Raw genomic sequence first — 26,198 nt, 5'->3', positions numbered from 1 at the left:
AAAGCTGTTGCATTCTTTATTCTTTATGTTACTTTTAGGTTTGGCAGTATTTTTATAAATGTTACTGTGTGTTATTGAAATGTAAAATTTCCTTTGTCGTGATGAAAATAGAGAAAGTATTACAGGTATTTTTTCATACTTTGTGTCTGCATGGGATGTTGTGTTCCCATGGTGACACTTGCAGCCTTCACTAGCAGACATGGTGTTATGAAGACAATCTCAGCCCCCTCATGCTGCCTTTCGTCTCACATTTTGAGTGACATGAAAGAGCTACTGTAAAGCAAAATGGACAGAGAATTAGTCTGGTTGAAACATGTTTAATAATATTGCATTGACCTTGTATGTCTGTGTCTGGGTAGAGCAAGTGTCAGCCCGGATTGTACAGGAAGTGACAGCAGAGGCAGTGGCAGTACTGAAGGGAGAGCAGGAGACTCAAAGACTGCCATCAGGTGAGCTATAAAAATGCACATATGTTCTTTAATGGTGCTAGAGAGCAGTAGCAATTGGAAAACTATAATATGCAGGCCCCTGTTCACATGGGACCTGGCCCTGGGTACAGAGGACATGTCTCCAGATCCCTAAAAGCAGCATTTCAGGAGTCGGAGCACCTAATCCATCTGCTAGACAGCTGAAATTATTAATCTTTAGTCCTATTGTTATACCTGTTTTTTTTTTTAATAAGTGAACAGTGGAGCAATATAGCAGACTGTTACTAACCTGAAAAGACTCGCTAATTGAAGAACGTTAAAAACATGTTGCAGCAAAAGAGAATATGTTGGAGACACAGAAATGTCTGTATTTTCCCTCAGCAACTCTAGTAGTTCTTTCTAAACAGTAGACCAGTTGTATATTTTGTTTAATTAGTCTCATAACCTGCACACTTGAAAACCAGGCTTCTGGTTGTCAAACATTTACATGGAACAGTGTACCTGTAGTAACAAGAGTAGCTCATACCTCCATCCTTTAATTAGTCACTTACTGTCTGACCCCCGTCTTTGGCAACAGAATCAAGCAGGGAACAGCCACATATATAATACCCATAACAGGAGTAAAATGTGCATAAGCATAGTGTAATGTGCCTGTGTATATGTACAGAAAGGATATATGATCTGTGCAGTTTATAACTGTGATTTAAAAAAAAAAAGACTAAATTGTTTCTAATTACTGCTGCAGTGAAAACTGTGAGCAACTGACACTGAAACTAAAAATAACAGGGAATATGCACTCACTGGTATTAACTGATGATTTAAGCAATGGTTGGACAGCAATCCTGTTTGGCTGCCAGATGTGGTACCGATTGGATGGCCAGAGTTCATATTTAGCAGTGCCTTTCTTTTTCTGCTATTTAAACAGAAAAATACAAAGCTATTGCTTATTCACAGCACTTTTTTACAGGATTCTGCACCTGTACTCCATGTTTTACTCTTTTTTTTTTTTTTTTTTTTTTTTTTTTTTTTTTTTTTTGCTTGTAAAAATGCATGTGAAAATGGAAATTAGCAGTTTTCAGCCTTGCAATACCTTGCTATACATATATATGCTTGGCATGTTACCTTGCAAGAAGTGTTTTCTGCTAGTGGAAAGTATCCTTTATAATATGTGATTTATTTTTTTTAATAACTTCAGTCTTTTATCTCTGTCACACTTTCTAGTTGAAGACACCACCAATTTGCCTCCCTCGCCTCCCCCCTCACCTGCTGCAGAGCACTTTGGACCTCTAGAACAAGGTAGGCCAAGAATATAAATACATACTCGGTATGTCTCTTAAAGAGAGAGACTTCTTCTTTTGACTGTGGCTTCTGATGCTTTATGACCACCAAGACTTGGGCCTTGGTGTATGCTTGCACTGGAAGTGCCCCACCTCTCCGGACACGCCCTGCCTAAAGGGCATGAACCACACGTTGATAAACGTTCAGAAAATCTACTTAAGCTGCTATAAGCAGAAACATCTTCTCCTTTTTTCCTGTCATCCATTTCTTTTGGAATACTGCATATGTGTCATCATTGTATGCCTGAAACAGATAAAATGAATATCTTCATTATGATCCCCATTTATCCTGACAAAGACGCAATAACATGCATGAACACTCCACCTCTACTAAGTGCACTCTTTTTGTCATCCTTTCCATCCATTTCCTTTTCTAACCTCTTCATTTCACTGTCTTCTACACACTAATATGACAGCCAATTTAGGTAACCCTCTGATTTCTTGTTGTTTGTGATTTTACTTGAGTTATGTCTTCAGTTTTGCCTGTCTAATCATTGTGTTGCGTTTTTTGGTCATTGTACCCTGTGTCTTTGGCTGTGGCTATAGGTGACAGAGATCTAGCTCTGTTTATACAAATTATACATTTAAGGACTAAGAAAGCTGCAGCAAGGTGTAGAAAAGCCAATAAATTGGGTATTAAAAAAGCCCCTCCCAATGTAGAAATGCAATCTAGTTACATAATTTAGTATAGCTTGCCTCTTGAGACTGGAAGATGATGAATGCCGTTTGCACACATAAAATACTTTATATTTAATTTACATTTTCTGAATCACACAGTGTAGATTTATCCTGTGATTTTGAACATCCCAGTTAGAGCTGTGATAAAGTTTGATTATTTATGTTTGATCGAATTTTTTAAGCAGTGACTGGGCTATAAAACTAAAACTAAAAGAAATAAGGTTAGGAGCTGCAAAGCCTTGTGACATGTGTTGTTATGTGTTGTGTGCTCATGACAAACAGCTGTAAAGCTGTTGGGATGTAGGTTCCTTACTGTAGGTGGAGTGTTTTACAGGACTGAGTAGTTTGTATTAGTGTTGAGGTTTGTTCTCACTGTGGCTTTTAAAACCCCCACAAAACATTACAGGTTTGTTAGCGACTTCTGCTGTATTAGTGCTATAACTGTTGTAGCTGTTTATTTTTAATGTTGTATGTATTTTATTTTTGGTTGAATCATTCATATGTGAAGCAGATATCTTTCACAAATGATACAATATGCCCGTTTTGTTGCTCTCAAAGAATGGCTGGCCCCCAAAGCTTTGTTATCTTGAGTTGCTTGTCACTGTCTGTTTGTCATTGTCCTCTGTGTGTTACGTCTCTCTTGCTCTCAAACAAGTTTTCTCTTCTTCTTCTTTGGCATTCCCCTCTCTGCTGACTCTTTCTGTTTCTTTTGTCGGTTTCTCTTCAAGCTTTATCTCTCTTTTCACTGCAAAAAATGTCCATCTTAAATAGTCAGGCAAAAATTGTTTTGAACTTGCTGGTTACTTAGCATTTCATAAAAGTTAAAGGACCATAGCTGGGCCCATATTTGTTCTGCTTTCAGTTCTGTTCAGTCTAGTATCAGTAGTAGCTAAATCAATAACGATACAATAAATGCAGAATATATTTTCCTGGTCATATCTATAAAGTTTAATTCTGCCGTTTGACCAGTCTCAAAAAGTTACATGTGCAAAGTGACTGCTGTTCAGTTGAACTGGCTGATGAAATAATAAAGTCAAGACCAAATGGAAAAAGTTTGGACCAAAGCTCCTTATAGAAAAAAAATCTTTAATTGCATGTTAAGTCACTTTTAAGATGGCCATTCTTTGGTGGTTTTTTTTCCAGTTTTTTGCTTTCTTCTCCCTTTTCCTTTATCTTTTTTTCTCCATCCTTTTCACTCTCTCTTTCAGTCTGCGTGTCCAGATTTCCCTGCAGTTCTTCTCCTTGTGTCTGTCTTGTTTGTAGATGTAGGGGATGAGGAGGAGGCGGGCCCTCTCCGCCGCTTCCAAAATTCTCGTGAGAGGTGCAAGTTCCTCGCCCCCTCCATCTCAGTTTCCGTGCCCGAGGACGACCCCTACCACTCCGAAGAGGAGTACTATGAGCACCCATTGTTCAGCCCAGAGTGGACGCACTCGGGCTCTCGCCCCACAGGGCAAGCCGTGGCCTTTAGACAGATTGAAGGTGAACCACGCATGGTTCCTCTTTGCCATCCCCACTCCCTCCATCTCCTTTCTCTTTCTTTCCTCTCTTCTCTTGTGATTTGACTCCCTTCCCCCATTCCTCTCTCCTTTCGTCTTTCCGTCTCTCCGTCCGTCAGCTCGTCTCTTCGTCTGTCTTTGTGTGCGTTTGTGTGTCCTTGTGTTGGTTATTCAATCAAAACAGCATATTAATTTAACAGCCATATTTCTCTTCTGTTTTAAATTTCTTTTACCCAAGCCCATTGCTATCCGTGTTTGCCATGCTGTTAACTCTAACACATAGTAGTGACGGTTCAAAGTAGTTATATAAATAACAGTGTTTTATTGCCATTCGCTCATCAGTCAGACCATCGTGCAAGTCCGACTTGTGGAACATGACCATAAGCCTTTCATAGATGTCTTGGAGACCCAGAGATGTATTTTGGTTCTTTTCTCCAGACTACTTCTCATCCCCTAAACCATACTGTGCTATGTCAGACCCTCTACACTCATCCGTACCTACCTTTACACTCTCACTGTGGCAACAAGGAAGACTTTCAGTTCAGACATATTCACCCACATTTGTGGTTCAGAAATGTGGACGTCATGCACATGCAGTCTTATGAGGCCCTTCTGCCTTTTTAATAAACACCCATTATCAACTCTGTTATTAAAAAAAATCATTCCATTCATTTGTTCTTGTTATTCGGGGTCATCAGTAAGCATAATAAATAACCTTTTAAAAAAGCAAACCAATCTAAAAATAATCAGCTGATTTTTCATGTTTTTTTTGGCATTTTTTAACAAGTTTGTCAGTCATTCAGCACAAAATAAGTGTAAAGTCTAGTATGACTGTAATGCTGTGAAGGTGCTGTAAAAATAGCATAATAAATCTTTGGAAATCTAATGGCAGAATCCAAATCCCTATCCAGTAATATACAAAAAAAGTAATATAGAGAAACCAAGAGCCCATCTCGAACCGATTCAACTTGTCTCAGTTATTAAACTTTCCTGATGCTGCTGATTTTTTTTTTCTTGCTCAAAAGAGTGCAGGAAAGAAAGTTCTTTCTCCAGAGATATTAAATTAAAATGAAATGAAAAGCCAGAACTCTTGACTCCCATAGCTTAGGGATTCAGAAGTTATCTTACAGGACATATTTTACTGTCGTTGTTTGGAATCACAGATCTCAGCTGAACTTAACATTTGTGTAATACTGAAGACATTTATTAACTTCTAGTTAGTGTAAACTAATGTAAATGATCATATTTAATGACTATTAGCAACCACTTTGTACGATCAGCTAGGGCTGCTCGATTATGGCAAAAATGATAATCACGATTATTTTCACTGAAATTGAGATCACGATTATTTGACGATATTTATTTAACCCTTTAAGACCTACTATAGAACCAAGTCCACCAGAGCTTATATTATTATTTTTTTTACATGTTGTAGTGCCATTTGTGGGAGCATTTCAAGTTGCTATACATCAATACAACTGTTATAGCCCATATTTTAATAATATGTATGCATTAAGTCCATAGTAATTACATAAATTGCAAAAAAGTGCAATAAACTACAAAAAAAATAGAAAATCGCTTTTGTTTTGTTTACATATATTTCTACTTGGAGAAATTCAAGAGGTTTATCCCTCAAAACTTTAAATACAATAAAGTTGCAAAAAATAGTTTACAACAACAGGAAATTTATTTTGAGTGTCTTCATAGTTTTATTTTGGAGATACAGCAATTTTTATATACTGCAGGAAAAACAAAAAACAATCCTATGATGCAAATTTGCAAAGAAAACAGCATGTGCATCATTTCACTGTGGGAAGTGTTACGAACAGCTGATAGGAACGGCAAAGCGTGTTTCTGGAATATTATGCTTTTGTTCCTGCAAGCGCTTTTTATGCAATTTTTGCAAAGCTATATGTGGAACGAAACCGTGACTGAGGACAAGCTGATGGCATAAGATGTAAGTACAACTCCTCCGGTTTCATATGCAAAACAAATTATTGCGCTAGCTTACACGGTTCAGGTTCTAAAGGGATTTAAAAATAGTTACACAAAACGGAGCGTGCTGCTCTGACCGGCTTTAAAGGGTTAACAATGACTTTAAAAAATAATATAAAATAGTGTGCAACACCACTGAAGTTTTTTTTTACCTCTCTTTTCAACCAACGGCAGTCACTCTCCTCTCCAAATAACTTCTGCTTAGCTTTCCGAGCTTCCCTCGGGTCCTCTTAATCAGCGGTCTCCACCCTTTTTTGCGCCACGGACGGTTTATGCCCGACAATATTTTCACGGACCGGCCTTTAAGGTGTCGCGGATAAATGAGGGAGGGGCTAATAATCGGCTCAGTCATTTTTAATGATCGTTGAAAGCCCAGATCGTAATCGTGATTAAAATTCGATTAATTGAGCAGCCCTACGATCAGCTGCAAATCCTTAGAAAGATGCGACATTGTCACGGTGGATCTGCAGCTAACTCTCCTTTCACTCAAATGAATACAATGTTCCTTCATTTACTTGCATATATAGTATCCTGTCCATGCAGTGTAAAGCCATGAAGTGTTGTTTCCTGTTATCTTTACCACTAAACAACTGACCTTAGTCGTAAAAGATCAAAGGTCAGTATCTGTTAAGGATTTGCTTATGGACTGGAAAAAATATTTTAAAAAGACAGATATTTGGGGGGAAAAAACATATTCTTCTAATATGATAAAAAGAAAACAAAAAATGCATAAATAACAGCAGTCTGTACTGTATGTGTAATGTACATATATGTGTGAACAAATAAATATTTTAGGCCATCTTTCCCTAGAGCTGAAAGTGTCCCGTCATAAGTTGTGTTCGCACATAACCCAAGTCTGTGTTGCCTGTAGTCTTAATGTGTCCCCCTTTCACCCTGTTCTCGGGAAGAAGAGACCATGGAGGCTCTTACAGCTGAATACGAGGAGGAGGTGGAAGATGAGGAGGAGAGTGCAGAGGCAGCAGAGTCCGAGGCAGCTCTTGATGAGCAGCAGTGGAGTGGGGAAGAGCCCGAGCTGGACAGCCCCCAAGCTGAGCCCTTAGAGCAGGCAGAGGCCATAGACGAGGCCCAGGATCTAGACCTGGAGCCGGCTGAGGCAGCTAGTGCTACTGCAGAGAGCTCTATGGACAGAGAGGAGGAGGAAGCAGAGGGTGAGGAGAGCCCGGAGACAGGTGTGTCCTGCCCTCTGCTCTCCCTGCCTGCATGTTCCTGCATTGCCCACTGTATAAGAACGCAAGATGTGTACAAAGGAAATGTATAACTTATAAGCATTATAATTCAAGTGGAATGGCAAGTAATCCTCCCTGCGCTCTGCTGCGGCTGCAAGGCAACACAGGCTTGTTGGTGAAAAAAAGCCACATTGTTTTAACTTAACCTGGTTTTATTGTGTATTTTTGCTTATATTTTCTTTTACTTGCTGTGGTTTTCGGGGCCGGCCGTTTTCGTAGTGGTATGATGAAGTGAAGTGATGCTAATCGTGACGGTTGCTGGTTTTATTTTTTCCACCTGCTATAAGCTTCCAGATTTTTCATTGTGTTTATACATTGCCTAGTGCTGGTATGCCAGTGCTGTGCGCAGTTTTGTAGCCATGATTCATTCCTGCAACACGTGCATAAATCATTGGTATCATGAATCTGAGTACAGAGTTTGCAGGGGATTTTGTGTTGGCTGTCTCATGTTCAGTGTGGTGCAGTTGTTGGTAAAACCATCTCATCAAATGCATTTCTGTATCAGCTTAATTCCTAATTATTTCTCTTTTTTGGGTTGTTTTTGTCACCTTTAGCTGGTGACAGCATATAGCATTTATCTGTCATTTACCAGTAAAGTTCTTCCATGATTGTGCTAATAAACTGACATCTGAACATTTAAACCCTAGATTTTTCACAATAGTGAAAACTATTTAAATATTAAAAGCTTTAAACTTGACAAACTGACTAAACACTTCATTTTACTGAATGACAGAAATGTTATTTCACTTGGTATCTGATGGTTTTGAAGGTCAGCATGGATATTTCTCCCATCTGTTATTGCTTGTTTCCCATAAAGCAACATCACAGTTGCCTCATGCTGATTTCCGTCACGCCACCATCCCATTTTATCATCCATCTGTGACTTGGTGGACCGCGTAATCTCGCCGTACTTCTTCATTGATGGCCGTACCATTGTGCTGTAAGTTTCTGAGGAGAGCTTTGCCTGTTTTTGTCATAGCTTTTCCAGACCCTGGCTTAATAGATATCTCATTCACAGCATGCTAAAACAATGCATTTCTGTAATGATCGAACAGCCAACTTACAGATATCCTTTCAGCTTTGAAGATGGAGACAGACAAGCAGGACAGTGGATCCATGAGCCCTGACAGCATTGGATCAGAGAAACGCCCAGAGGAGTTTTATGAGCCCCAGATCCAAGGGTTCTTTGCTGGTGAACGAGTTGTACCAGAGAGTCCCACCATGGATATGCCATCCTTTGTACCCCCAGATGTTCAAAGTCAAGCCAAGGAACCCGTCAGATCGCTCACACTTCAGCCTACATATGGTGAGCCGATTACAGTGTCAGAGAAGCAGCCATCAGTGGAGCTGGTAGAGTTCAGCAGCATCAGCTCTCCTGCTGATTTCACATCAGTGGGAGCCAAAGTTCAAGGAGGAGACTCAACAAGTGACACAAAAGACAGATCTGGGATGTCAGCCTATTTTGAAACATCAGCCATGGAGGTTAGTGAAGGTCCTCACAGTAAAGGTGAGGGTTATTACGAACTGAGTAGAGCTGGTGAAAAGCAGAGTACTGATGATACCAGTTCTCCTGAGATCAGCTACAGCACACTTGCTGAAGCTCAAGATAAACCTGAAGCTAAAAAAAGTACAACAGAAGACACTAGGGTATTTACAGTTCCTGACAGGAGTAATGACTGCAGGCTTTCCCCAGGTAAACTTGCCTTAGAGCAGAGGAGTTACTCACTTAACATCACCATAGGAGCAATGGATCAAAGTGGCCAAGGTAGACAAAGAAACTTCTCCCCACTGGCCACAGATATCATGTCATATACCAGTGGAAGCTTAGATGACTCAGCAGACTACCTTCCAGTTACCACACCATCTGCAGATAAGCCACCATCTTTCCCTCCACTCATACTTGAGACGGCAGCTTCCATTACTTCAGACTCCTCATCTCCTCCAAGGATCACAGAGCAGCCTCCAAAACCTAGTCCTGAACCGGAATCTCCAGAATCCCCTGAGCCTCCCAAGAATACATATAAAAATGGCACAGTAATGGCACAAGACTTGCCCGAAATGCTTGACCTTGCTGGTAACCGTTCGGGACTGCAATCAGAAAACAGTGACCCAGAAATCATTCGGAGGAAGTCGATTCAATCTGATTCTTCTGCCTTAAATTATGACCCACTGGCTAGCCTAATTTCAGGGGAACAGAGTCCTGGAGCTAGAAAGAGTGACAGCCAGCTGGAAGAGATGGGTTATTGTGTTTTTAGTGAATATTCAGGGCCCATGCCGTCCCCTGCAGATGTGTTCAGCCCTACAGACACTTCTGCACAAGTCTTCACCCCGTCTGTCCTGGAGGAAAAGGTAGCTGAGCAGGCAAGAAAATTAGCAGTCAGAGATGTGTCTTTGGAGGATAAGACACAGCCATCAGGAGTTGCTGATGCAGCTGAAGAAAAAGACCAGAAAGAAGAAGAGAGAAAAGATTCAGCTGAAGAAAATAAAAAGAACAAAGAAGATGATCAGATGATTACCCCTGTAAGCGAGACACCACTTGCTCAGCCCTGTGAGCCTTTTGTGACACCAACTGTCACTGTGACACTGGAGGAAGGTGGGAGGTCAGTGAGCGAGACTGAACGGCAAGCCAGCGGTGAAGGCTCAGCGTCAGAAACTGAGATTGCTGACTATGAGAGGCAGATCCGGAAACTGGAGATGGAGGACAGGCCTCTCAGTTTGGAGGAGGAGCGAGAGCTGCAGGAGCTTCGAGAGAAGGTGAAGCTGGTGCATCAGGAAGCCTATGAGGAAGTGGATGCTGAAGATGTGTACCAGCTGACTGGTGTGGCCAAGGACCGAATTGCCAGGCCTGTTAAAACTTCATCTGCCTCATCTGTGGAGAGCAATATCGATGATGACAAGCTGCTCTCCCCAGTGCTCTCACCCTCCAAACTTAAACAAAGAGAAATGTATGGCTCCCCGAAAAGATCAGCTTCACCTGTGTTAGGCATAAACAAAGATGAGAGAGAAGATCCAGAAAAGAAAATGAAGGCAGAGCAAGAGAAAGAAGCAGTCGAGAAGAAACTTAAAGAGGAGGAAGAAAAGAAAATCAAGGAAGAGGCAGAAAAGAAAGAACAAGAAATGGAAGAGAGGGAAGAGCAGAAAAGGAGAGAGAAAGAAGAGGCAGAGAGGATATTGAAGGAAGAAACAGAAAGGAAGGAGAAAGAACAGAAAGAGCAGGAGATGAGGGAGAAATTGGAGAAAGAAGAGAGGGAGTTGAAAGAAAAGCAAGAGAGAGAGCAGAAAGAAAAAGAGGAGCGAGAGTTGAAAGAAAAACAAGAAAGAGAGCAGCGTGAGAGAGAGGAGAGGGAGTTGAAAGAAAAGCAAGAGAAAGAGAAGAAAGCGAAAGAGGAGCAAGAGTTGAAAGAAAAACAAGAAAAAGAGCAGAAAGAAAGAGAGGAGAGGGAATTGAAAGAAAAGAAAGAGAAAGAAGAAAAGGAGTTGAAAGAAAAGCAAGAGAGAGAGGAGAGAGAAAAGAAGGAAAAGGAAGAAAGGGAGAGAAAAGAAAGAGAAGAGAGGGAAAAGATGGAACAAGAGGAGAGAGAAAGGAAAGAAAGGCTGGAAAAAGAAAGAATAGAGAAGGAGTTGAGAGAGAAGGAAGAGAAAGAAACAATAGAAAGGCAGCTGAAAGAAAAGGAAGAGCGTGAGAAGGAAGAAGAGATGAACACAAAAGTTGCAGACCAGCCTGAAGTGGATGCAAGACAAAAAGAAGCTGATGCAATAAAGCCTGCTGAGGTTGAGAAGATGAAGGACAAAGGCGACGTGACGAAGGAAATACCCGAGGCTCATGCTGCCATTGAGTCTGTGGTGACAGTTGAAGATGATTTCATTACTGTGGTCCAAACCATTGATGAAGCCGAAGAGCCGGGCCACAGCGTTCGTTTCTCTGCCCCACCTGAGGCCGAAGCAGTTTGCATTGCTGCCCAGAAAGAAGAAGAAGAAGAGGAAGAAGAGTCTGTGGAGCTGGCTCAGGAAGCGGACATAGAGGCTGCCAGTTTAGAGGAAATGGGAGATGTTCCTGAAATTCCCGGCTCCCCTGAGAGGGAGGCTCAGACCATAGAAACAGAAGGACCAACAGAAAGCTATGATAGAGATGAAACCACAATGGATGACTCCATTCTGGACAGCTCCTGGGTTGACACTCAAGGTGAGATCACCTTTTTTGGTTCTTCTTTTTATTCCCTCTTGTCAGCTTCAAATACACAAACTGAATAAAGTCTCATGCCCTATTTTCCACACTGCAGATGACGATAAGAGTATGGTAACGGAGCACACTGAGCCTTTGCCCAAGATGTCTAGTCCGGTCAAAAAACCTGCTGTGGTCCAGAACAAACTGGCACAACAGTGGAAGACAGAGAAACAGGAAAAGCCTGTTAAAGCCAAGACTAAGGGGGGGCGGCCTAAGGGACGAATCTCGACTCCAGAACGCAAACCTACCCGCAAAGAACCTGCCTACATCCCCAAAGAGGAACTCAAGAAGAAAAAAGGTTATTGTAATTTTATTTTTCGTCGTATGTAAAATAAAGTCAATAACTGAAGCAATAATCATTGTTAAATAATGTTCAAGTCAGCTGCTCCTCAAACACAGCACTCTGTGTATCTGACTGTTTTGTATGCAGGCTTTCTTATTGAATAGATAGCTAATATTCAGTATGCATGAACCGTACACAGGCTTTCTGTGGTGTTTTCCGTATTATAACACGACTGTCTCTGTCTGTGGTTGCACTCCTCTGCTGTTGTCACTGGTCCTCTTTTCTCCGATAATGCAGCAGTGATAAAGAAGGCTGACCTGGCCAAAAAAATGGAGACTCGGACTCAATCCCCGTCCAAGAGGACTGCGGGGAAAGCAGCAGTCCGCCAGACCCGTCCTATCCAGCACCACTCCTGCCCCAGGAGAATAACCACAGGTGACACGTTGCCTTGGTCTGTCACACAGCTGGTGCTTGCTGCAGGACAGTCACCGCAACAGCATTCCCTGTCTCGCCTCCGCTTCATTTTTGTTTTATTGGTTGTTTAATGTTATTAGTTTTGTTAGTCATTTGTTTTCAAATGCATTTATTTTGTGTTTCATCATAATAAAGATTGACTTTCATTAATATTTTCTTTGGATTCATTTGTGTATTTTTTGCTTTTTTTGTGTTTTTTGTTCGTTCTCCGAGCTAACAAATACTGTCTCACTTGTGTTCTCTGTTTTAAGCATTTGTTTGTGCTTACACCTATGCTCATATATACATGTGTCTAAGAAGGCACAGCACACTTCCCTTAACTACAGTATTGTTAACTTAAATAATACTTTAATTCCTAACACATTCATAAAGATGTTATTCTTTATGAATACATCTTTCCTTCATAAAATCTTTTTTTGCAGTTTGTATCTAGGTTCTCTGTCAGCTGCTGGTGTCCAGCTGACTTGTCACAATAATGAATCTTGTCAGTAAAGAAACTATAGACCTTCACAACCTCGATGGTCTTTTAAATTACATATCCAGTTTAGCCATTTCCAACTTGTGGTATCTTCTCCGTGGTGCTAAAAGCACTTTTCCACTCTGAGTACTGAAAGCACTTTTTACTACAAGCTACTTTAATATAGTCTATGCCTTGAAGCATTTTCTATTACACACACACTGTCACTACGATCAATGCATCGGGGGGAATATGGGGGCCTCAGCATCTTGCCCAAGGACACGTCAATATGAAGACCAGAGGTACCAGAGATTGAACCACTGACCTTCCGGATGGTAGACAGACTTTGCTAAGTGACAGCCACCCTTTAACTTATTACTAGGTTTGCTAATGCTGCTCTGACCCAGAGGCAGTTTGCTCTCCATTTTCCCCTGACGGACTGAATTCTGTGTCAGTGATGAGGAAAGCTCAGTATACTGCTGCAATGCCCCAATTAGATTTTTTTTTTTTCCAAGGTTGCCTTACATAATACAAAATCCCCCATTCTGTGTGATATCTTGCCAAATCTTTGCAGAACAAAGCTGTCAAGAGAGAAACATCCAGCTCCTATAGAACATTGAATTTGGCATATCGCTTACCATGCCACATTTAAGAATGCAAAGTTGGATGTCTGTAATTTTTTACATTTTATGTAATGGGAACATATTCTTGCAAGGATATAAATATGGGGGTAATCCTCCAAAGTAGGGCATTTAGAGAGCCCTAACTCCTTCTCCTTCAATGTACGAAGGTTAACGCACAAATTCTTCTGAAGTATTTTTGTTTCCCTGAACTTCTCTGTCTGTCTGTCTCCGTCCCTCAGAGGTCCTACCTGACAGTCGTCAGCCTCTCAGCGTTGCCAGACAGTCTCGTGACAGAGCATCGGTAAGTATACTCAACAAACCTAACAATGGCACGACCTCTGGCACAAAAAACACTGAGAGAGATTCCAAGAAAACTCTGCTGGCAGTCAGCATGAATGAACAATTAAATTATAGGCATAGAGAAACTCAATGGATACTGAACACTATAAACAGGCAGAACCTTTTTTTGGTGCAACATATTTGAAACTTTTGCTTTTTTGCTATTAATATGAAACCGCTAATACACATCTTGACTTCTGCAGGATCTGAAACAAAAAGCATCTCGGTAATTTTGAAAAAACAATTATCAGTAGAATCATTAAAATGATGTTATTTCCTAGGGTGACTTGCGGAGTTCAAAAAAAAAAGGTCTCAAAAGACATTAACACAATAACACATCACATCCAGATAACGCAAATGCTTTGTCCTTCCATCTACACACTAACACGGGCAGGTGTTGCATTAGTTTTTTGTTCATATTTCATGAAGAAAATTATTAATGGTGGTTACATTTTGTAAAATGTTTCCTCTTCTTGGCATATTTTAATGGGTTTTTGCACAAGTAGTGAAGACAGACGCATTTGGAGTGTTTATTTTGCTGAGTGGGTGTTGAACCAACCTGTGACATTTCTCCAGTGCCTGTGGTCGTGACTCCATTTCACTCCTCCGCCATGGTAATGACAGTTATTGTGTCTAAAAGAACATGCTTTCTATATTTCCTAAATGTCATGTCATCACAGCATACTGAAAGTGTCTTCTAATACCATGCTCTGCAGTGTAGCTGTTGCATGGGCATGATGAAGAGTATCCCTCACGTTCTTAAGTTTTGTTTATTTGTTTGATATTTTCATGTCCCATGAGTTTTCAGTTTCTTACTAAAATGAATGTGCAAGAGGAGCTGCTTTAATAGATTACATAGTAAATTGTTCCACATGATTCATGAGATCATGTGCATTCATGATGCATGTTGTAGCAGTGGTATTTTCACCACTTTTTGTCATCCTGTGTTCTTTATTTTGTTTTCATGCGCCTCACCAACCACGCCTCTTTGTTGTACCATCTCAGTGCCATGCCCATCATTTACCGTTTACAAAGATCCCCACCTTCATATCCAGAGCGGCTGCCTCGCTAGATAGACCTCGTCCATCCTCAGCAGAGCCTCAGGGCTCCACAGAATTACAGAAACAAATAGCTAAGGTAGGTGGATGGAAGAGTGACAGGGTTCCTGCACAAGTCCTGGAAATTTCATACATGTTTTCATGCAAACATGAATATTATTTGCTTTAATTTTGTAATATTGCTTGCAAACGATATCTGTTGTTTCACATTGAATTAAAAAGATAAACCTCAGTCTGCCTGACTGGCCTAACAATGCGCTCCCTGTATGCTTTCCAACAGGATGGTGGGTCACGGAGCCCAGAGAAGAGGTCTTCAGTGCCACGCCACACCTCATTTATGAGTCGCCGTGGGCCCCATGACCATGAAGAGAGCTCTACCTCTATCACTAGCTCTGGCTCTACGGCTCCTCGCAGGCCCACATGTAGGGTCCAGTTCCCCTAAACTGTACAAAGTATCAGCATTTAGTTTACGTTAGGTTGTCTAAAACGAAACTCTTGATAGCCTCCAGTGTGCGATAAATGCTACTAATTCAGTCTTTACTACTGTTGATCAATTTTAGAAAAATATTTCTAGAAAGTGAAAAGCACACTCATAAGGCCTTATGCTTGATTATTTTAAGAAGTCCCAGCTGACATCTGCTAATGAGTGATTTTTGCATACTCGCTCTATTTCTGTCTGTCTTCTGGCATCTTTAACATTTGTTTTTTTATATTAATACTTAATTTACTTTTATTACAAAGCCAAAATGTTATGTTGGACTATTAGCGTGCACTAAAACTCCTCTTTTTCTTCATTCTCCATCACTAAATCCAAAACTTTTGATTTTTCCCTTTCTCCAGCATTTCGCACTGAGATGAGGGCAGAACACAGGACAGGGCGAGCTCCTAGCATGACAGGTAATTACAGACTATTTCTACTATTTCTAGATATAAATTAAGAGCATTTTGTAATTTTGTGCTGTGGACTCAAAATATTTGGAATAAAAGGAATTGCAGCTTGTCTTCACCTCCACCTCCATCACCTGTATTTGTCATCTTACCAGTTACAGAATCAGTGCGCTCACGTTCAGCTCGCAGTGGCCACTCCACCCCACGCACCCCTGGCTCAACAGCCATCACCCCAGGAACTCCTCCCAGTTACTCATCATCTTCGAGGACCCCCGGGACCCCACGCTCCCTCAGTCTGATTTGTCAGGAGAGGAAGGTGGCTGTGGTCCGTACCCCACCCAAGTCACCTGCAACAACACCCAAGCAGCTCCGTATTATCAACCAGCCACTCCCTGACTTCAAGAATATCAAGTCTAAGATTGGCTCCACAGAGAATATCAAGTATCAGCCTAAAGGAGGACAGGTAACACTTTTACTTTGTCCAGAAATCTGCAGCTTTTTTTAACTGCTTGCTAATTTTCTTCCATCTTCACATTTGGTTTTACTGCTTATTGTAGTTTCCTTTTTTCCTACCTCTCCCTTCTGCACTGATCTCAGAGACAGAAGCTGCCATGTATTTTATTTTTGTTTCAGGAAGTTACATGTAATAGAAATAAAAAGTATATTAGGTATATATAGGTAGATTTACTGAGCATGCAAAGAAACTTAATGCTTGCCTCCTAGCAGATTTTACTCAGGATTTGACCTTTGAACCATAAAGCAACAACAAAACATTCAATAGGAGGAAAAAATTGAGTCAAATAACTGTTTCATATGGATCTGCAAGAAAAATCTGTACAATATATTTACAGACCACTGATCTGTGATGAGGTCTGCTTTACCATTCCTCGTATAAATAATATTATAAGGTTTTGTCTAACATCTTCTGTCTTTTTCTTCTGCTTTAAGATGCTTATTTCCCATATGTTTCCTCCCGTCTCTAGGTCCTCGCTAAAAGTCCTGCTTTAGTCTTTTAGTTTCCCTTGCCTGCTGCTAGCTCGTGAATAATCTTGCCCATCCATCATCGTAAAAAAAAAGAGTACAAAATATTACATAATGATGTTTTGTATAAGAAAAAAGGAAAATCACACGTAATTACACGTGTCCATTGGTTAAATTTACAATGTATACAATGTAAAGTGTAGCGTGTTAAACTTTTCCTTTACCTGATAGACTATCCTAAAATGTACTTCAACTTATAATGTTGATTTTAATGATATATAAACCTATTGGACATATGATTTATCATCTAAACTATTTATATGGTGAATCAAGACCTACAGCAGCTTAGCAGTTCTTTACCACTTCTAGATATTTTCAGTTCCCAGTCTGATTTTGTGGCTGTCTTCCTCTGTTGTCTCTATGTGAAGCATTAGTTCAGATATCAGTTGCTGCTGTCAGTGAAAGTAAAAGTATGCTTGCGTTAATCAGATTGCAGAAAAATTTGTCTTCAAGAGCTGTAAATGTTGCTCTGTGTCTGATGGATGAAAGCAGTTTGATATATCTGTTGCCATCAACACAGTAGACCGAGGCTCTTTTTCTCTGAGTTTAATATAGACTAATATAGACTGCCACCTGATGGCAGGTTAAAAAGTCATTTTAACATTGTTGTGATTGATTGTGAGTTTATCCCAAAGATAAACACTGAGATAAAGGTCTAAAGAATGATTTCAAAATATGTATATATACATTTTTTACAATTTTAAAGCAGTAAATGCTAGCTTATGTTATGTCAGCTTTATTTTTACCTGTGATTTCTCACCACCAAGCAGTTCTCCATCTAGAGATTTCAGTAAACAGAAAATGACATGACTATGACACCTGAGCGAGAGTCTGAACTCTGAGCAGTATTGTCCCGTAAGCGTTCCTCCTGGCTCTCTAAAGCAAAGACAGCAGTTCAGCAAAATCAGAATTACAAATCTTGTTTTCTGTTGCTGCACAGAATCTGCATTAGCACAGTGTCTCGGGGTACATTTCTTACATTTTGACAAATGTCTCGAGTCTGAAACACAAAGGCAGCACTGCACCAGGAAGCAATGTGTCTGTAGCCATCAGTTCCTACAAGCCTTTGCTGATGACCTGATTAGGAATCTAAGTGTTTGGCTGGCATCTTTATGACTTAGCAGGCCTCTGAGCTGCTCTGTGCAGTCAGCCATAAAATAGGGAGGGATCATGTTCCAAATGCCAGCCTGTCATCTGCAGGAGAAACACGCTTGAGCTTCTCTGGGGGGGGTTAGCATGTGTACAGCATTACTGTTTATGCTTTGTCAAAGTGTTCATAACTAGCTTCATCAGTGTTTGCAATGTAAATACTCAATTATACAGTCACATCACTCACTGTGGATGTGGAAGTGCTTGGCCAATATTTCAGTGTGGATTTTGCTCCACTGTGTGTTAGTTTGCTTGTGTGTGATTTTGAATACGTCATGCTTTTGTGTATTTCTTATCTGTAACACAGATAGCAGATACATTGACTAGGGGGTTATCTCCCTGTTAGATAGACGTGGCTATTTATCAAATGCATCTATTGAATTTGCACAGATATCTGATCCTTAATGGGAATTATTCTCCTTATTGTGTAGTTGTTCCTTCTGATTACAGGTGTTTGTTTCACACATGAGCATGCTGTCTTCAGACAAAGTCTTTTGTTTTTGGAATCAGCATAGATTAATGCAGTGCGTTATTCGTCTTCAGTGGTAGTTTGATAAGTTGTTGAGGTTCAGAGGTCTATGTTTATGCCCATAAATGAAACTGAATATAATGACTGATATCAGTACTGATATTTGGTGATTTAAAAAGCTAATATACTGTAAATATGTTCTTTAATATTTCTTTTAGCCACACAAAACATTTGTTTTGTGTAGTTATTTGTCATTGTTTTATTATCACAGCAAATCATGGATTACTCAACGCTCAGCTCGACTCTGATCAGATCAGCTGAGATCTTGAAGTTGCAGAGTGCGCACTGGTGGACCATCAACACCCATAACATTGTTAAAGGATATTTCTCCTGTCTCATCTCTATTTTTTAAAATGTTAATTTATCAGCAGTTATAAAGAGTGATACTTTTTATAATTTCGGGCTATATGTCGGGCCTACTGACACATTGGTCAAATTGTATTAATCTTCACATTTTAGTTTAGATTTAAAAGACACCTTGATGCATATTAATAGAAGCATTTATAATTATACAATTACAAATCTATCCATCCATTTATTTTCTTACCTGCTTACCTGCCTTGGCTGCTATATAGTGAGAAGCTTGGCAAAGAATTATCATATATAATGATCTTTAACACTTGCATTAATGCTCCTGTTAATGTCTCCAAGGTTCTTTTAACAAAAGCAAATAACTTGAGAATATCATTGAGTGTTAATTATAAGAGAAAAATGGAAATACAAATAGAAAACTTTAGGACATTTGAATGAAACAAATGATTGATTAAAGTATTTGTTTAACTGGAGCCTTTATTGCAGTACAGTGTTATAAACATTCATTGTTGAAATGGTCCTCTAGTGTCACTATTGTACCACTGAAGTAGTACAAAATTATAGATAGCGCATAATTTTACCTCTTTTTTTAAACTTAATGAAAATTAAAAAGCCAAACTAGTGTGACAGCATTTATATTGTTGCAAATATTTATAGACAGTAGTCACATGACATGATGGAAGTGTACTCCTCACCTTAATATTCACAGCACCCTCAAAGATCCAAATAGTGTTACTATAAGCAGCTCCTGTAGTGAGCCTCCCCCAGCCCACAGCAATATAGCAAGCCTATACTCAGCTACTGACCTGTCTAATGACTGTCCTCATAGAAACAGAAGGACCCAGATGGGCCAACAGAGGCCAAACGCAGGGCCTCTTTGATCTGGAAGTCAGTGCTGCGCCTCATCTCTGTTACTCTGTGTCTGTCTGCGGTACACAGCGTGACCTGGACGCAGGACCTGCTGGTATACCTTATCACTTTTAATTATAGCACTTTGAATAAAAAGTCTGGAAACCTTTGTCCCAGTGGAATAATTAAAAAGAAAGCATTTACTATGTGTAATTTTACTCATTAATATCTTGAAAAGGTAATTTGATTGATTAAATTTAAATTCAAATGAGCCATTAATATTAACAATACAAAAAACTATTTTAGAGCCAATTAATTATTACGTGGCCACTGCCTTTTGTCTTTTGATTGATTATTGAATTTTAAAGTGCTGAAGAAAGTCCATCGCACAGAGCAGCAGCAGAACGTGTTTGCGTAGCTGCTTTACATAGGATCGAACCAGTCACATCAAAAAATCAAAAGGCAGTATTTTTCTTTTTTTTTTCTTAATATTTTAGTAATCATCATGTTGAAATTGTACAGTACTGAGGAAAAGTCTTAAGCCACCCCTCATTTGGGAAATATGTACAATGATTTACTGAAATGTGTGCAAACATATAGTATAAAAAACAAAAACTGAGTTTGTACAATTCTAAGTCAACATTTGGTATGCCCACCTTTATTCTTCAACACAGCCTAAACTCTAAGGCAACCTTTCTTTCAGTAGTGTTCAGGAATAGTTCTCCAGGCTTCTTGAAGAACAGTCAAAGCTCCTCTTTTGATGTTGGCTGCCTTTTGCTCTAATCTCTGTCAAGATGATCCTACATTGCTTCAATAAAGTTGAGGTCTGGACTCTGGGGAGGCCAATCCCTGATTGATTGGGTTTCATTGTGTGTTTTTCTATTTTGTTATGCTTTTATTGCATTGGCATTGTGTTTGGGATCGTTTTCATTTTGGATAAGGAAGCCATTGCCAATCAAATGCTTTCCAGATGCTATGGCATTGTGGATCAAAATGCTAAGATACTTTTCTGTCCATAATACACAAGAACCGACAACCAGCTAAATAAGAAATAAGAAAAAATTTAGCCTCAAACAAAGATGGAGCCTCTAAGAAGTTTTACAGATGGCTATAGAAACTCACTGTTGTACCTACTGACTATTTTAACCAATAGGTTCATCGTGTTCATCATGTTCTTCCTTATGAATGGCATCTTGGCAACAAACCTTTCATTGAGACCAATTCTGATGAGTAATCAGTAAACAGTAGATGGATCAACTGAAAGATCAAATGAATCTCTCGGGTCATGTGTCAGGTCTTTGGTGGAATTTTGACTTTCCGATACTGTTCATGTGTTCAAATAGTCTTCTTCTTGTGCAGTTTCCTCAAACTTTTTAAGAACACACTACACACCATGCTGAGATGTGTTTTTGTGACAGCCTGCTAGTAACAAAGAGCCTAAAGAGACAATTTAATTCATGTATTTATTTATCAGTTCATTTATGTATTTATTCTTTGAAAAGTTGTCTGTTATTTGTTGATAATACCTGGGTCCATCTCTTGCGTGAGGTGCCTTATTTATGCTGAAATTATTCATTAAAACTATGAAAGATCTCTGGAAAGCCTGGTGAACTATTGCGCAGGACCATTAAACATTACAAGAAAGTCTGGCTTCAAAGTGAAAGAAAATGTGAAGAAATGTGCGTTGGCTTGAGACTTTTCATAAAGAGAAGTCAAACAAATACTCTGGTTGGCAGACTGATGACTCATGGGAAGAAAATTGAAAAACTCTATTTGTTTCAACATGAATGCAAGAGGTACAGAAAACAGTTAAAGAAAACACAAACTTGTGATTTCTCATTCTTTAAAGCATTAATCATGCTCCAGAACAATAGAAATGTGTGCACTGACACTTTTTCAGTATGCTGATCATCAGTATCCTGTAGTCCCTAGAGTATTAGACAGTGCGATCAAGCATACGAAGATAATACACAGTCATTCCTATCTACCATTTAAGAGGTCCATATATCTCTGCATGTTTCCATAGATTCATATTTTAAACAAGAGGCAGGACTTCACCCCATCACTGTCAAAGTGCAGCTCCAAGGATAATCTGAAGCACTCTTCTCGTGGAGCCAATGTATGTACCCTTCAAGCTTTGCCTTCCTCATTAAGAGGATGGGTGAATGCCTTATACAGGGAGTGCAGAATTATTAGGCAAATGAGTATTTTGTCCACATCATCCTCTTCATGCATGTTGTCTTACTCCAAGCTGTATAGGCTCGAAAGCCTACTACCAATTAAGCATATTAGGTGATGTGCATCTCTGTAATGAGAAGGGGTGTGGTCTAATGACATCAACACCCTATATCAGGTGTGCATAATTATTAGGCAACGTCCTTTCCTTTGGCAAAATGGGTCAAAAGAAGGACTTGACAGGCTCAGAAAAGTCAAAAATAGTGAGATATCTTGCAGAGGGATGCAGCAGTCTCAAAATTGCAAAGCTTCTGAAGCGTGATCATCGAACAATCAAGCGTTTCATTCAAAATAGTCAACAGGGTCGCAAGAAGCGTGTGGAAAAACCAAGGCGCAAAATAACTGCCCATGAACTGAGAAAAGTCAAGCGTGCAGCTGCCAAGATGCCACTTGCCACCAGTTTGGCCATATTTCAGAGCTGCAACATCACTGGAGTGCCCAAAAGCACAAGGTGTGCAATACTCAGAGACATGGCCAAGGTAAGAAAGGCTGAAAGACGACCACCACTGAACAAGACACACAAGCTGAAACGTCAAGACTGGGCCAAGAAATATCTCAAGACTGATTTTTCTAAGGTTTTATGGACTGATGAAATGAGAGTGAGTCTTGATGGGCCAGATGGATGGGCCCGTGGCTGGATTGGTAAAGGGCAGAGAGCTCCAGTCCGACTCAGACGCCAGCAAGGTGGAGGTGGAGTACTGGTTTGGGCTGGTATCATCAAAGATGAGCTTGTGGGGCCTTTTCGGGTTGAGGATGGAGTCAAGCTCAACTCCCAGTCCTACTGCCAGTTTCTGGAAGACACCATCTTCAAGCAGTGGTACAGGAAGAAGTCTGCATCCTTCAAGAAAAACATGATTTTCATGCAGGACAATGCTCCATCACACGCGTCCAAGTACTCCACAGCGTCGCTGGCAAGAAAGGGTATAAAAGAAGAAAAACTAATGACATGGCCACCTTGTTCACCTGATCTGAACCCCATTGAGAACCTGTGGTCCATCATCAAATGTGAGATTTACAAGGAGGGAAAACAGTACACCTCTCTGAACAGTGTCTGGGAGGCTGTGGTTGCTGCTGCACGCAATGTTGATGGTGAACAGATCAAAACACTGACAGAATCCATGGATGGCAGGCTTTTGAGTGTCCTTGCAAAGAAAGGTGGCTATATTGGTCGCTGATTTGTTTTTGTTTTGTTTTTGAATGTCAGAAATGTATATTTGTGAATGTGGAGATGTTATATTGGTTTCACTGGTAAAAATAAATAATTGAAATGGGTATATATTTGTTTTTTGTTAAGTTGCCTAATAATTATGCACAGTAATAGTCACCTGCACACACAGATATCCCCCTAAAATAGCTAAAACTAAAAACAAACTAAAAACTACTTCCACAAACATTCAGCTTTGATATTAATGAGTTTTTTTGGGTTCATTGAGAACATGGTTGTTGTTCAATAATAACATTATTCCTCAAAAATACAACTTGCCTAATAATTCTGCACTCCCTGTATAATTCTAGTTAGTCCAATTCCCAATAAATATTTTGATTCATATCTCTTTAGGTAGTGTACAACATGTTGCTTCTTGTTGTGTTGTGCAGTATATGGGTAGGTTAATAGTATCAAAGTGAGCTAGTTTGTATATTACCCCCCTTTTCACTGTAGTTTGGCTCTCGGTTTTTAATTTTAGATACAGTTGTCTCTTTTCAACTATAGTTCAAGGGGTGACAAATGTCACTTGTATTATAGGTTATATATTACTGGCATTATGAATGACCAACAACAACATAGCAAGGAGGATGCATGCTTCTGACTTTTTTCTAATATTTAGCCGACTGTCTAGCACAAAAATGACCTGATGGTTAAGAGAAAGATCCACTCAGTTGACTATAGCCTTAGCTAAAATGCTAAAGTATACTTGAACATGCAGTCCTGTTGGATCCATATGAATACTGTAGCCTAACTTTTCTTTAGCACTTTACCCCAAAAAACCCCCGTCATGTATCTGTGATTAGTTTGACATTTAATCCTGCACTATTGTGTGTATTAGGTCTAGTCCTACATTTCGTGTAGAATAATACGAATAATAGTGAGTCGACAATAGATTAAATGTGTTTTTCCTTCCCCAGAAATCTCCCACTAGTTGAGTTCTCTTTTTCTTTCTATCCTCTTCTTCTATTTTTTCCCCTTTTTCCTCCATTTATTTCCTTCTGAGGGTACATAAAATGCTTGTTTCCTCACTTTAGTTTATCCCACAATTCTAGGTCACATGAGATATAATAGGTCACATGCTATGCTATAGTGATGGTGCTTTGTGGCAAGACGAGGTTTGCATATCTTGTGGATATTCTGTGGTGTTACAAGCATGAATAATCTGCTCTCATTATTCATTTAGTTTGCTACCTTGTGTTTAGGTTGCATTAAGAAGAAAGACAAAAATAATTCCTCTTTTAAAGAAGGGGAATAAATTCTCTGTTATATTTAGCTATTAAAAATTTATTGATAGTGTAACATTTTACTGGCAGTGGGTGGAAAGTTATGGTTCGATGTCCATTTATAGGTCACGGGAGCTGTTTAATGAGACCACTTGTGCATACCCGATGTTTGAAGGGAAGTAACAGCAGAAAACCTTGTGCTAATTGAGAACTGAATGAAAACACTTCCTCTTTGTCTATGTCTGTTGCATATTAAAGAAATTCTCAATATAGCATAAGAAAGGACGTCTGATCCCCCACAAATGAGATATTCTTTATATGTTCTTTATTGCCTCTGGTTGTCTTGAGCCCATCGGCACATAAGCATTGTTCCAGCAGTGTTTTGAACCGAGACTGATTGTCTTCCATATTCTTTGAACAGATGTCCACATATTTGAAAGCACTCCTTGTGTTTCATTAAGCGGTGAAGGAAAAGGAAAACAGTTCAGAGGCCACATACCCGAAAGTCTCCGTTGTCCTCATCTTTTCTAATTCACAAAATGTGTAAGAAGTGTATGCACTGTCACTTCTTTATCTGGTGTAAACCCCCATTGCTTTTGCTGTGCTGTCGTATAAAAATGAAAGCTATTTATTTGTTGTTTCAGTACTGTTCCAACTCTGCTTCGTCTGCATCTCACTCCTGCTTTTTCTCCTTGCAGCTACAGAGAGTCAGCACACGTCACAGCACACTCACATGTTCATCATCCTCAATCCCTAAAGTAGTGGCCTCAAATCAAAGAACTTTCAATTGTGTTTTTAGCTTCTAAAGGTTCATCAGTTGTTGCATTTTGGTACATAACCAAGGCTCACAGACTGTCACAGCTCACGCCATGAGTCAGATCAAATTGTCTTTTCCTCTGAGCTTAAAGTGATCTTATCAGTTGAATGATGTTTGTCCTGGGCAACAGGGAAACTACTAGTCCAATTGTACCGCCAAACACAGTCAGACATCTATTTAAACAGTGGGAGTATACAAACTGTTTAAAAGACTTAAGCCCAAGCGTTTTCCCACCTCATTCCTCACCTCCACCCTGCAGGTTTTCATCCCCAGTGTTAAACTGGACTATAGCCATGTTCAGTCTAGGTGTGGGTCCTTGGACAGGCGTGGCTACTCGGCAGGAGGTGGAAACGTGAGTCTTGTGCTGCAAGCCCATTGTGTCAGTGTTGTTGTCGGTATTATTTATGTGCCGTGCTGTGCTGTGTTTCCTCTGTTTCCTCTGTGTTTTCCTGTATTTTTATTTTGCCTTACTGCTTCTCAGTTTAATAGTTAAGTCACTCATTCATTTGCAGTGCTCTTACTAGACTGCTCTTCATCTTTGCATTATTCTCCACCAGTGGTTTGTGTCCTGCAAGTAATGATACCAAGGGCTGAATGTGTCTGCCTCCAGAACCTGACATTTGACTAGTTTGCTGACTTAGCTTCTAAGGGCACTAGCTAATATTAGGATGTAGCCAAGTTATCAGGAGATTAGAAAAAATATATCCTTTTTAAAATGCGGGCATGTTAAAAAAAGCTAAGTCTTCGTCAGATGATAGCCAGTGGTTTCAGTATTGCATTTTACCAAATGCAATGTCTTTATGATCCCCATCTTGACTTTGTAACTGCATGCAGACACAGCCTGCTTGGACTACAAGTTCAAAAACAAAACAAAACAAATAAACCCAGAAAGCTTCTGGTACCAAAAGCTCCTTCCTGCTTGTACATATTCATGTTTGTTACACTTTTCTGCTTAATGCTTTTCTAATCCTATATTGTATTTTGTACTGGACAGAGAAGCTCATCAAATCTTAATGAATTTTCTTTATGTACGATGAAAATAAAGCTAATAAAGGCTTTCTTCTTCATATGCAGAAACACACAGAAGAGAAAGTAGACTTAGTGCTTAACAAAATTAGCCCACTCATTGCTAGCAAAACTCTTGCCAGCATCTCTCATCCACAACAGGTAGCACGCTGCATGAAGCACTTGATTAAGACTGATTACAGCCATCTGAAGGCAGCAGGTATAGTGTGCGCTCCATCTGCAGTTTCTGATTTGAATAATGCACATTAACAATGCACAGTTATGCAAGCTTAATAACAATGA

At 39.8% G+C, this 26,198-nt stretch overlaps 1 protein-coding gene across 7 annotated transcripts in view; it reads left to right on the top strand.

The window, feature by feature from the left end:
- map2 (microtubule-associated protein 2) overlaps nt 1-26,198 on the top strand; it is a 93,099-nt gene that overhangs the window by 60,470 nt on the left and 6,431 nt on the right. For 3 of the 7 annotated variants that reach the window (XM_085385109.1, XM_085385110.1, XM_085385107.1), the window contains exons 5-16: nt 360-449; nt 1,650-1,724; nt 3,707-3,922; nt 8,260-11,364; nt 11,462-11,704; nt 11,987-12,124; nt 13,483-13,544; nt 14,588-14,719; nt 14,921-15,062; nt 15,481-15,537; nt 15,684-15,991; nt 25,150-25,242. In XM_085385109.1, the coding sequence (XP_085241235.1) occupies nt 360-449; nt 1,650-1,724; nt 3,707-3,922; nt 8,260-11,364; nt 11,462-11,704; nt 11,987-12,124; nt 13,483-13,544; nt 14,588-14,719; nt 14,921-15,062; nt 15,481-15,537; nt 15,684-15,991; nt 25,150-25,242 (4,661 nt within the window). Of the gene's footprint in view, nt 1-359; nt 450-1,649; nt 1,725-3,706; nt 3,923-6,842; nt 7,125-8,259; nt 11,365-11,461; nt 11,705-11,986; nt 12,125-13,482; nt 13,545-14,587; nt 14,720-14,920; nt 15,063-15,480; nt 15,538-15,683; nt 15,992-19,388; nt 19,524-21,434; nt 21,528-25,149; nt 25,243-26,198 lie in introns of all 7 variants that reach the window. The other 4 variants (XM_085385114.1, XM_085385112.1, XM_085385111.1 and 1 more) reach the window with 4 other exon arrangements.

The sequence above is a fragment of the Rhamphochromis longiceps genome, linkage group LG16, assembly GCF_057381845.1.
Source record: "Rhamphochromis longiceps isolate RC_006_pf linkage group LG16, R_longiceps_female_GT1.1, whole genome shotgun sequence".
In the NCBI taxonomy this organism is placed as follows: Eukaryota; Metazoa; Chordata; class Actinopteri; order Cichliformes; family Cichlidae; genus Rhamphochromis; species Rhamphochromis longiceps.
The sequence above is the reverse complement of the archived record's forward strand: the minus strand, read 5'-3'. Positions and strand labels throughout refer to the sequence as shown.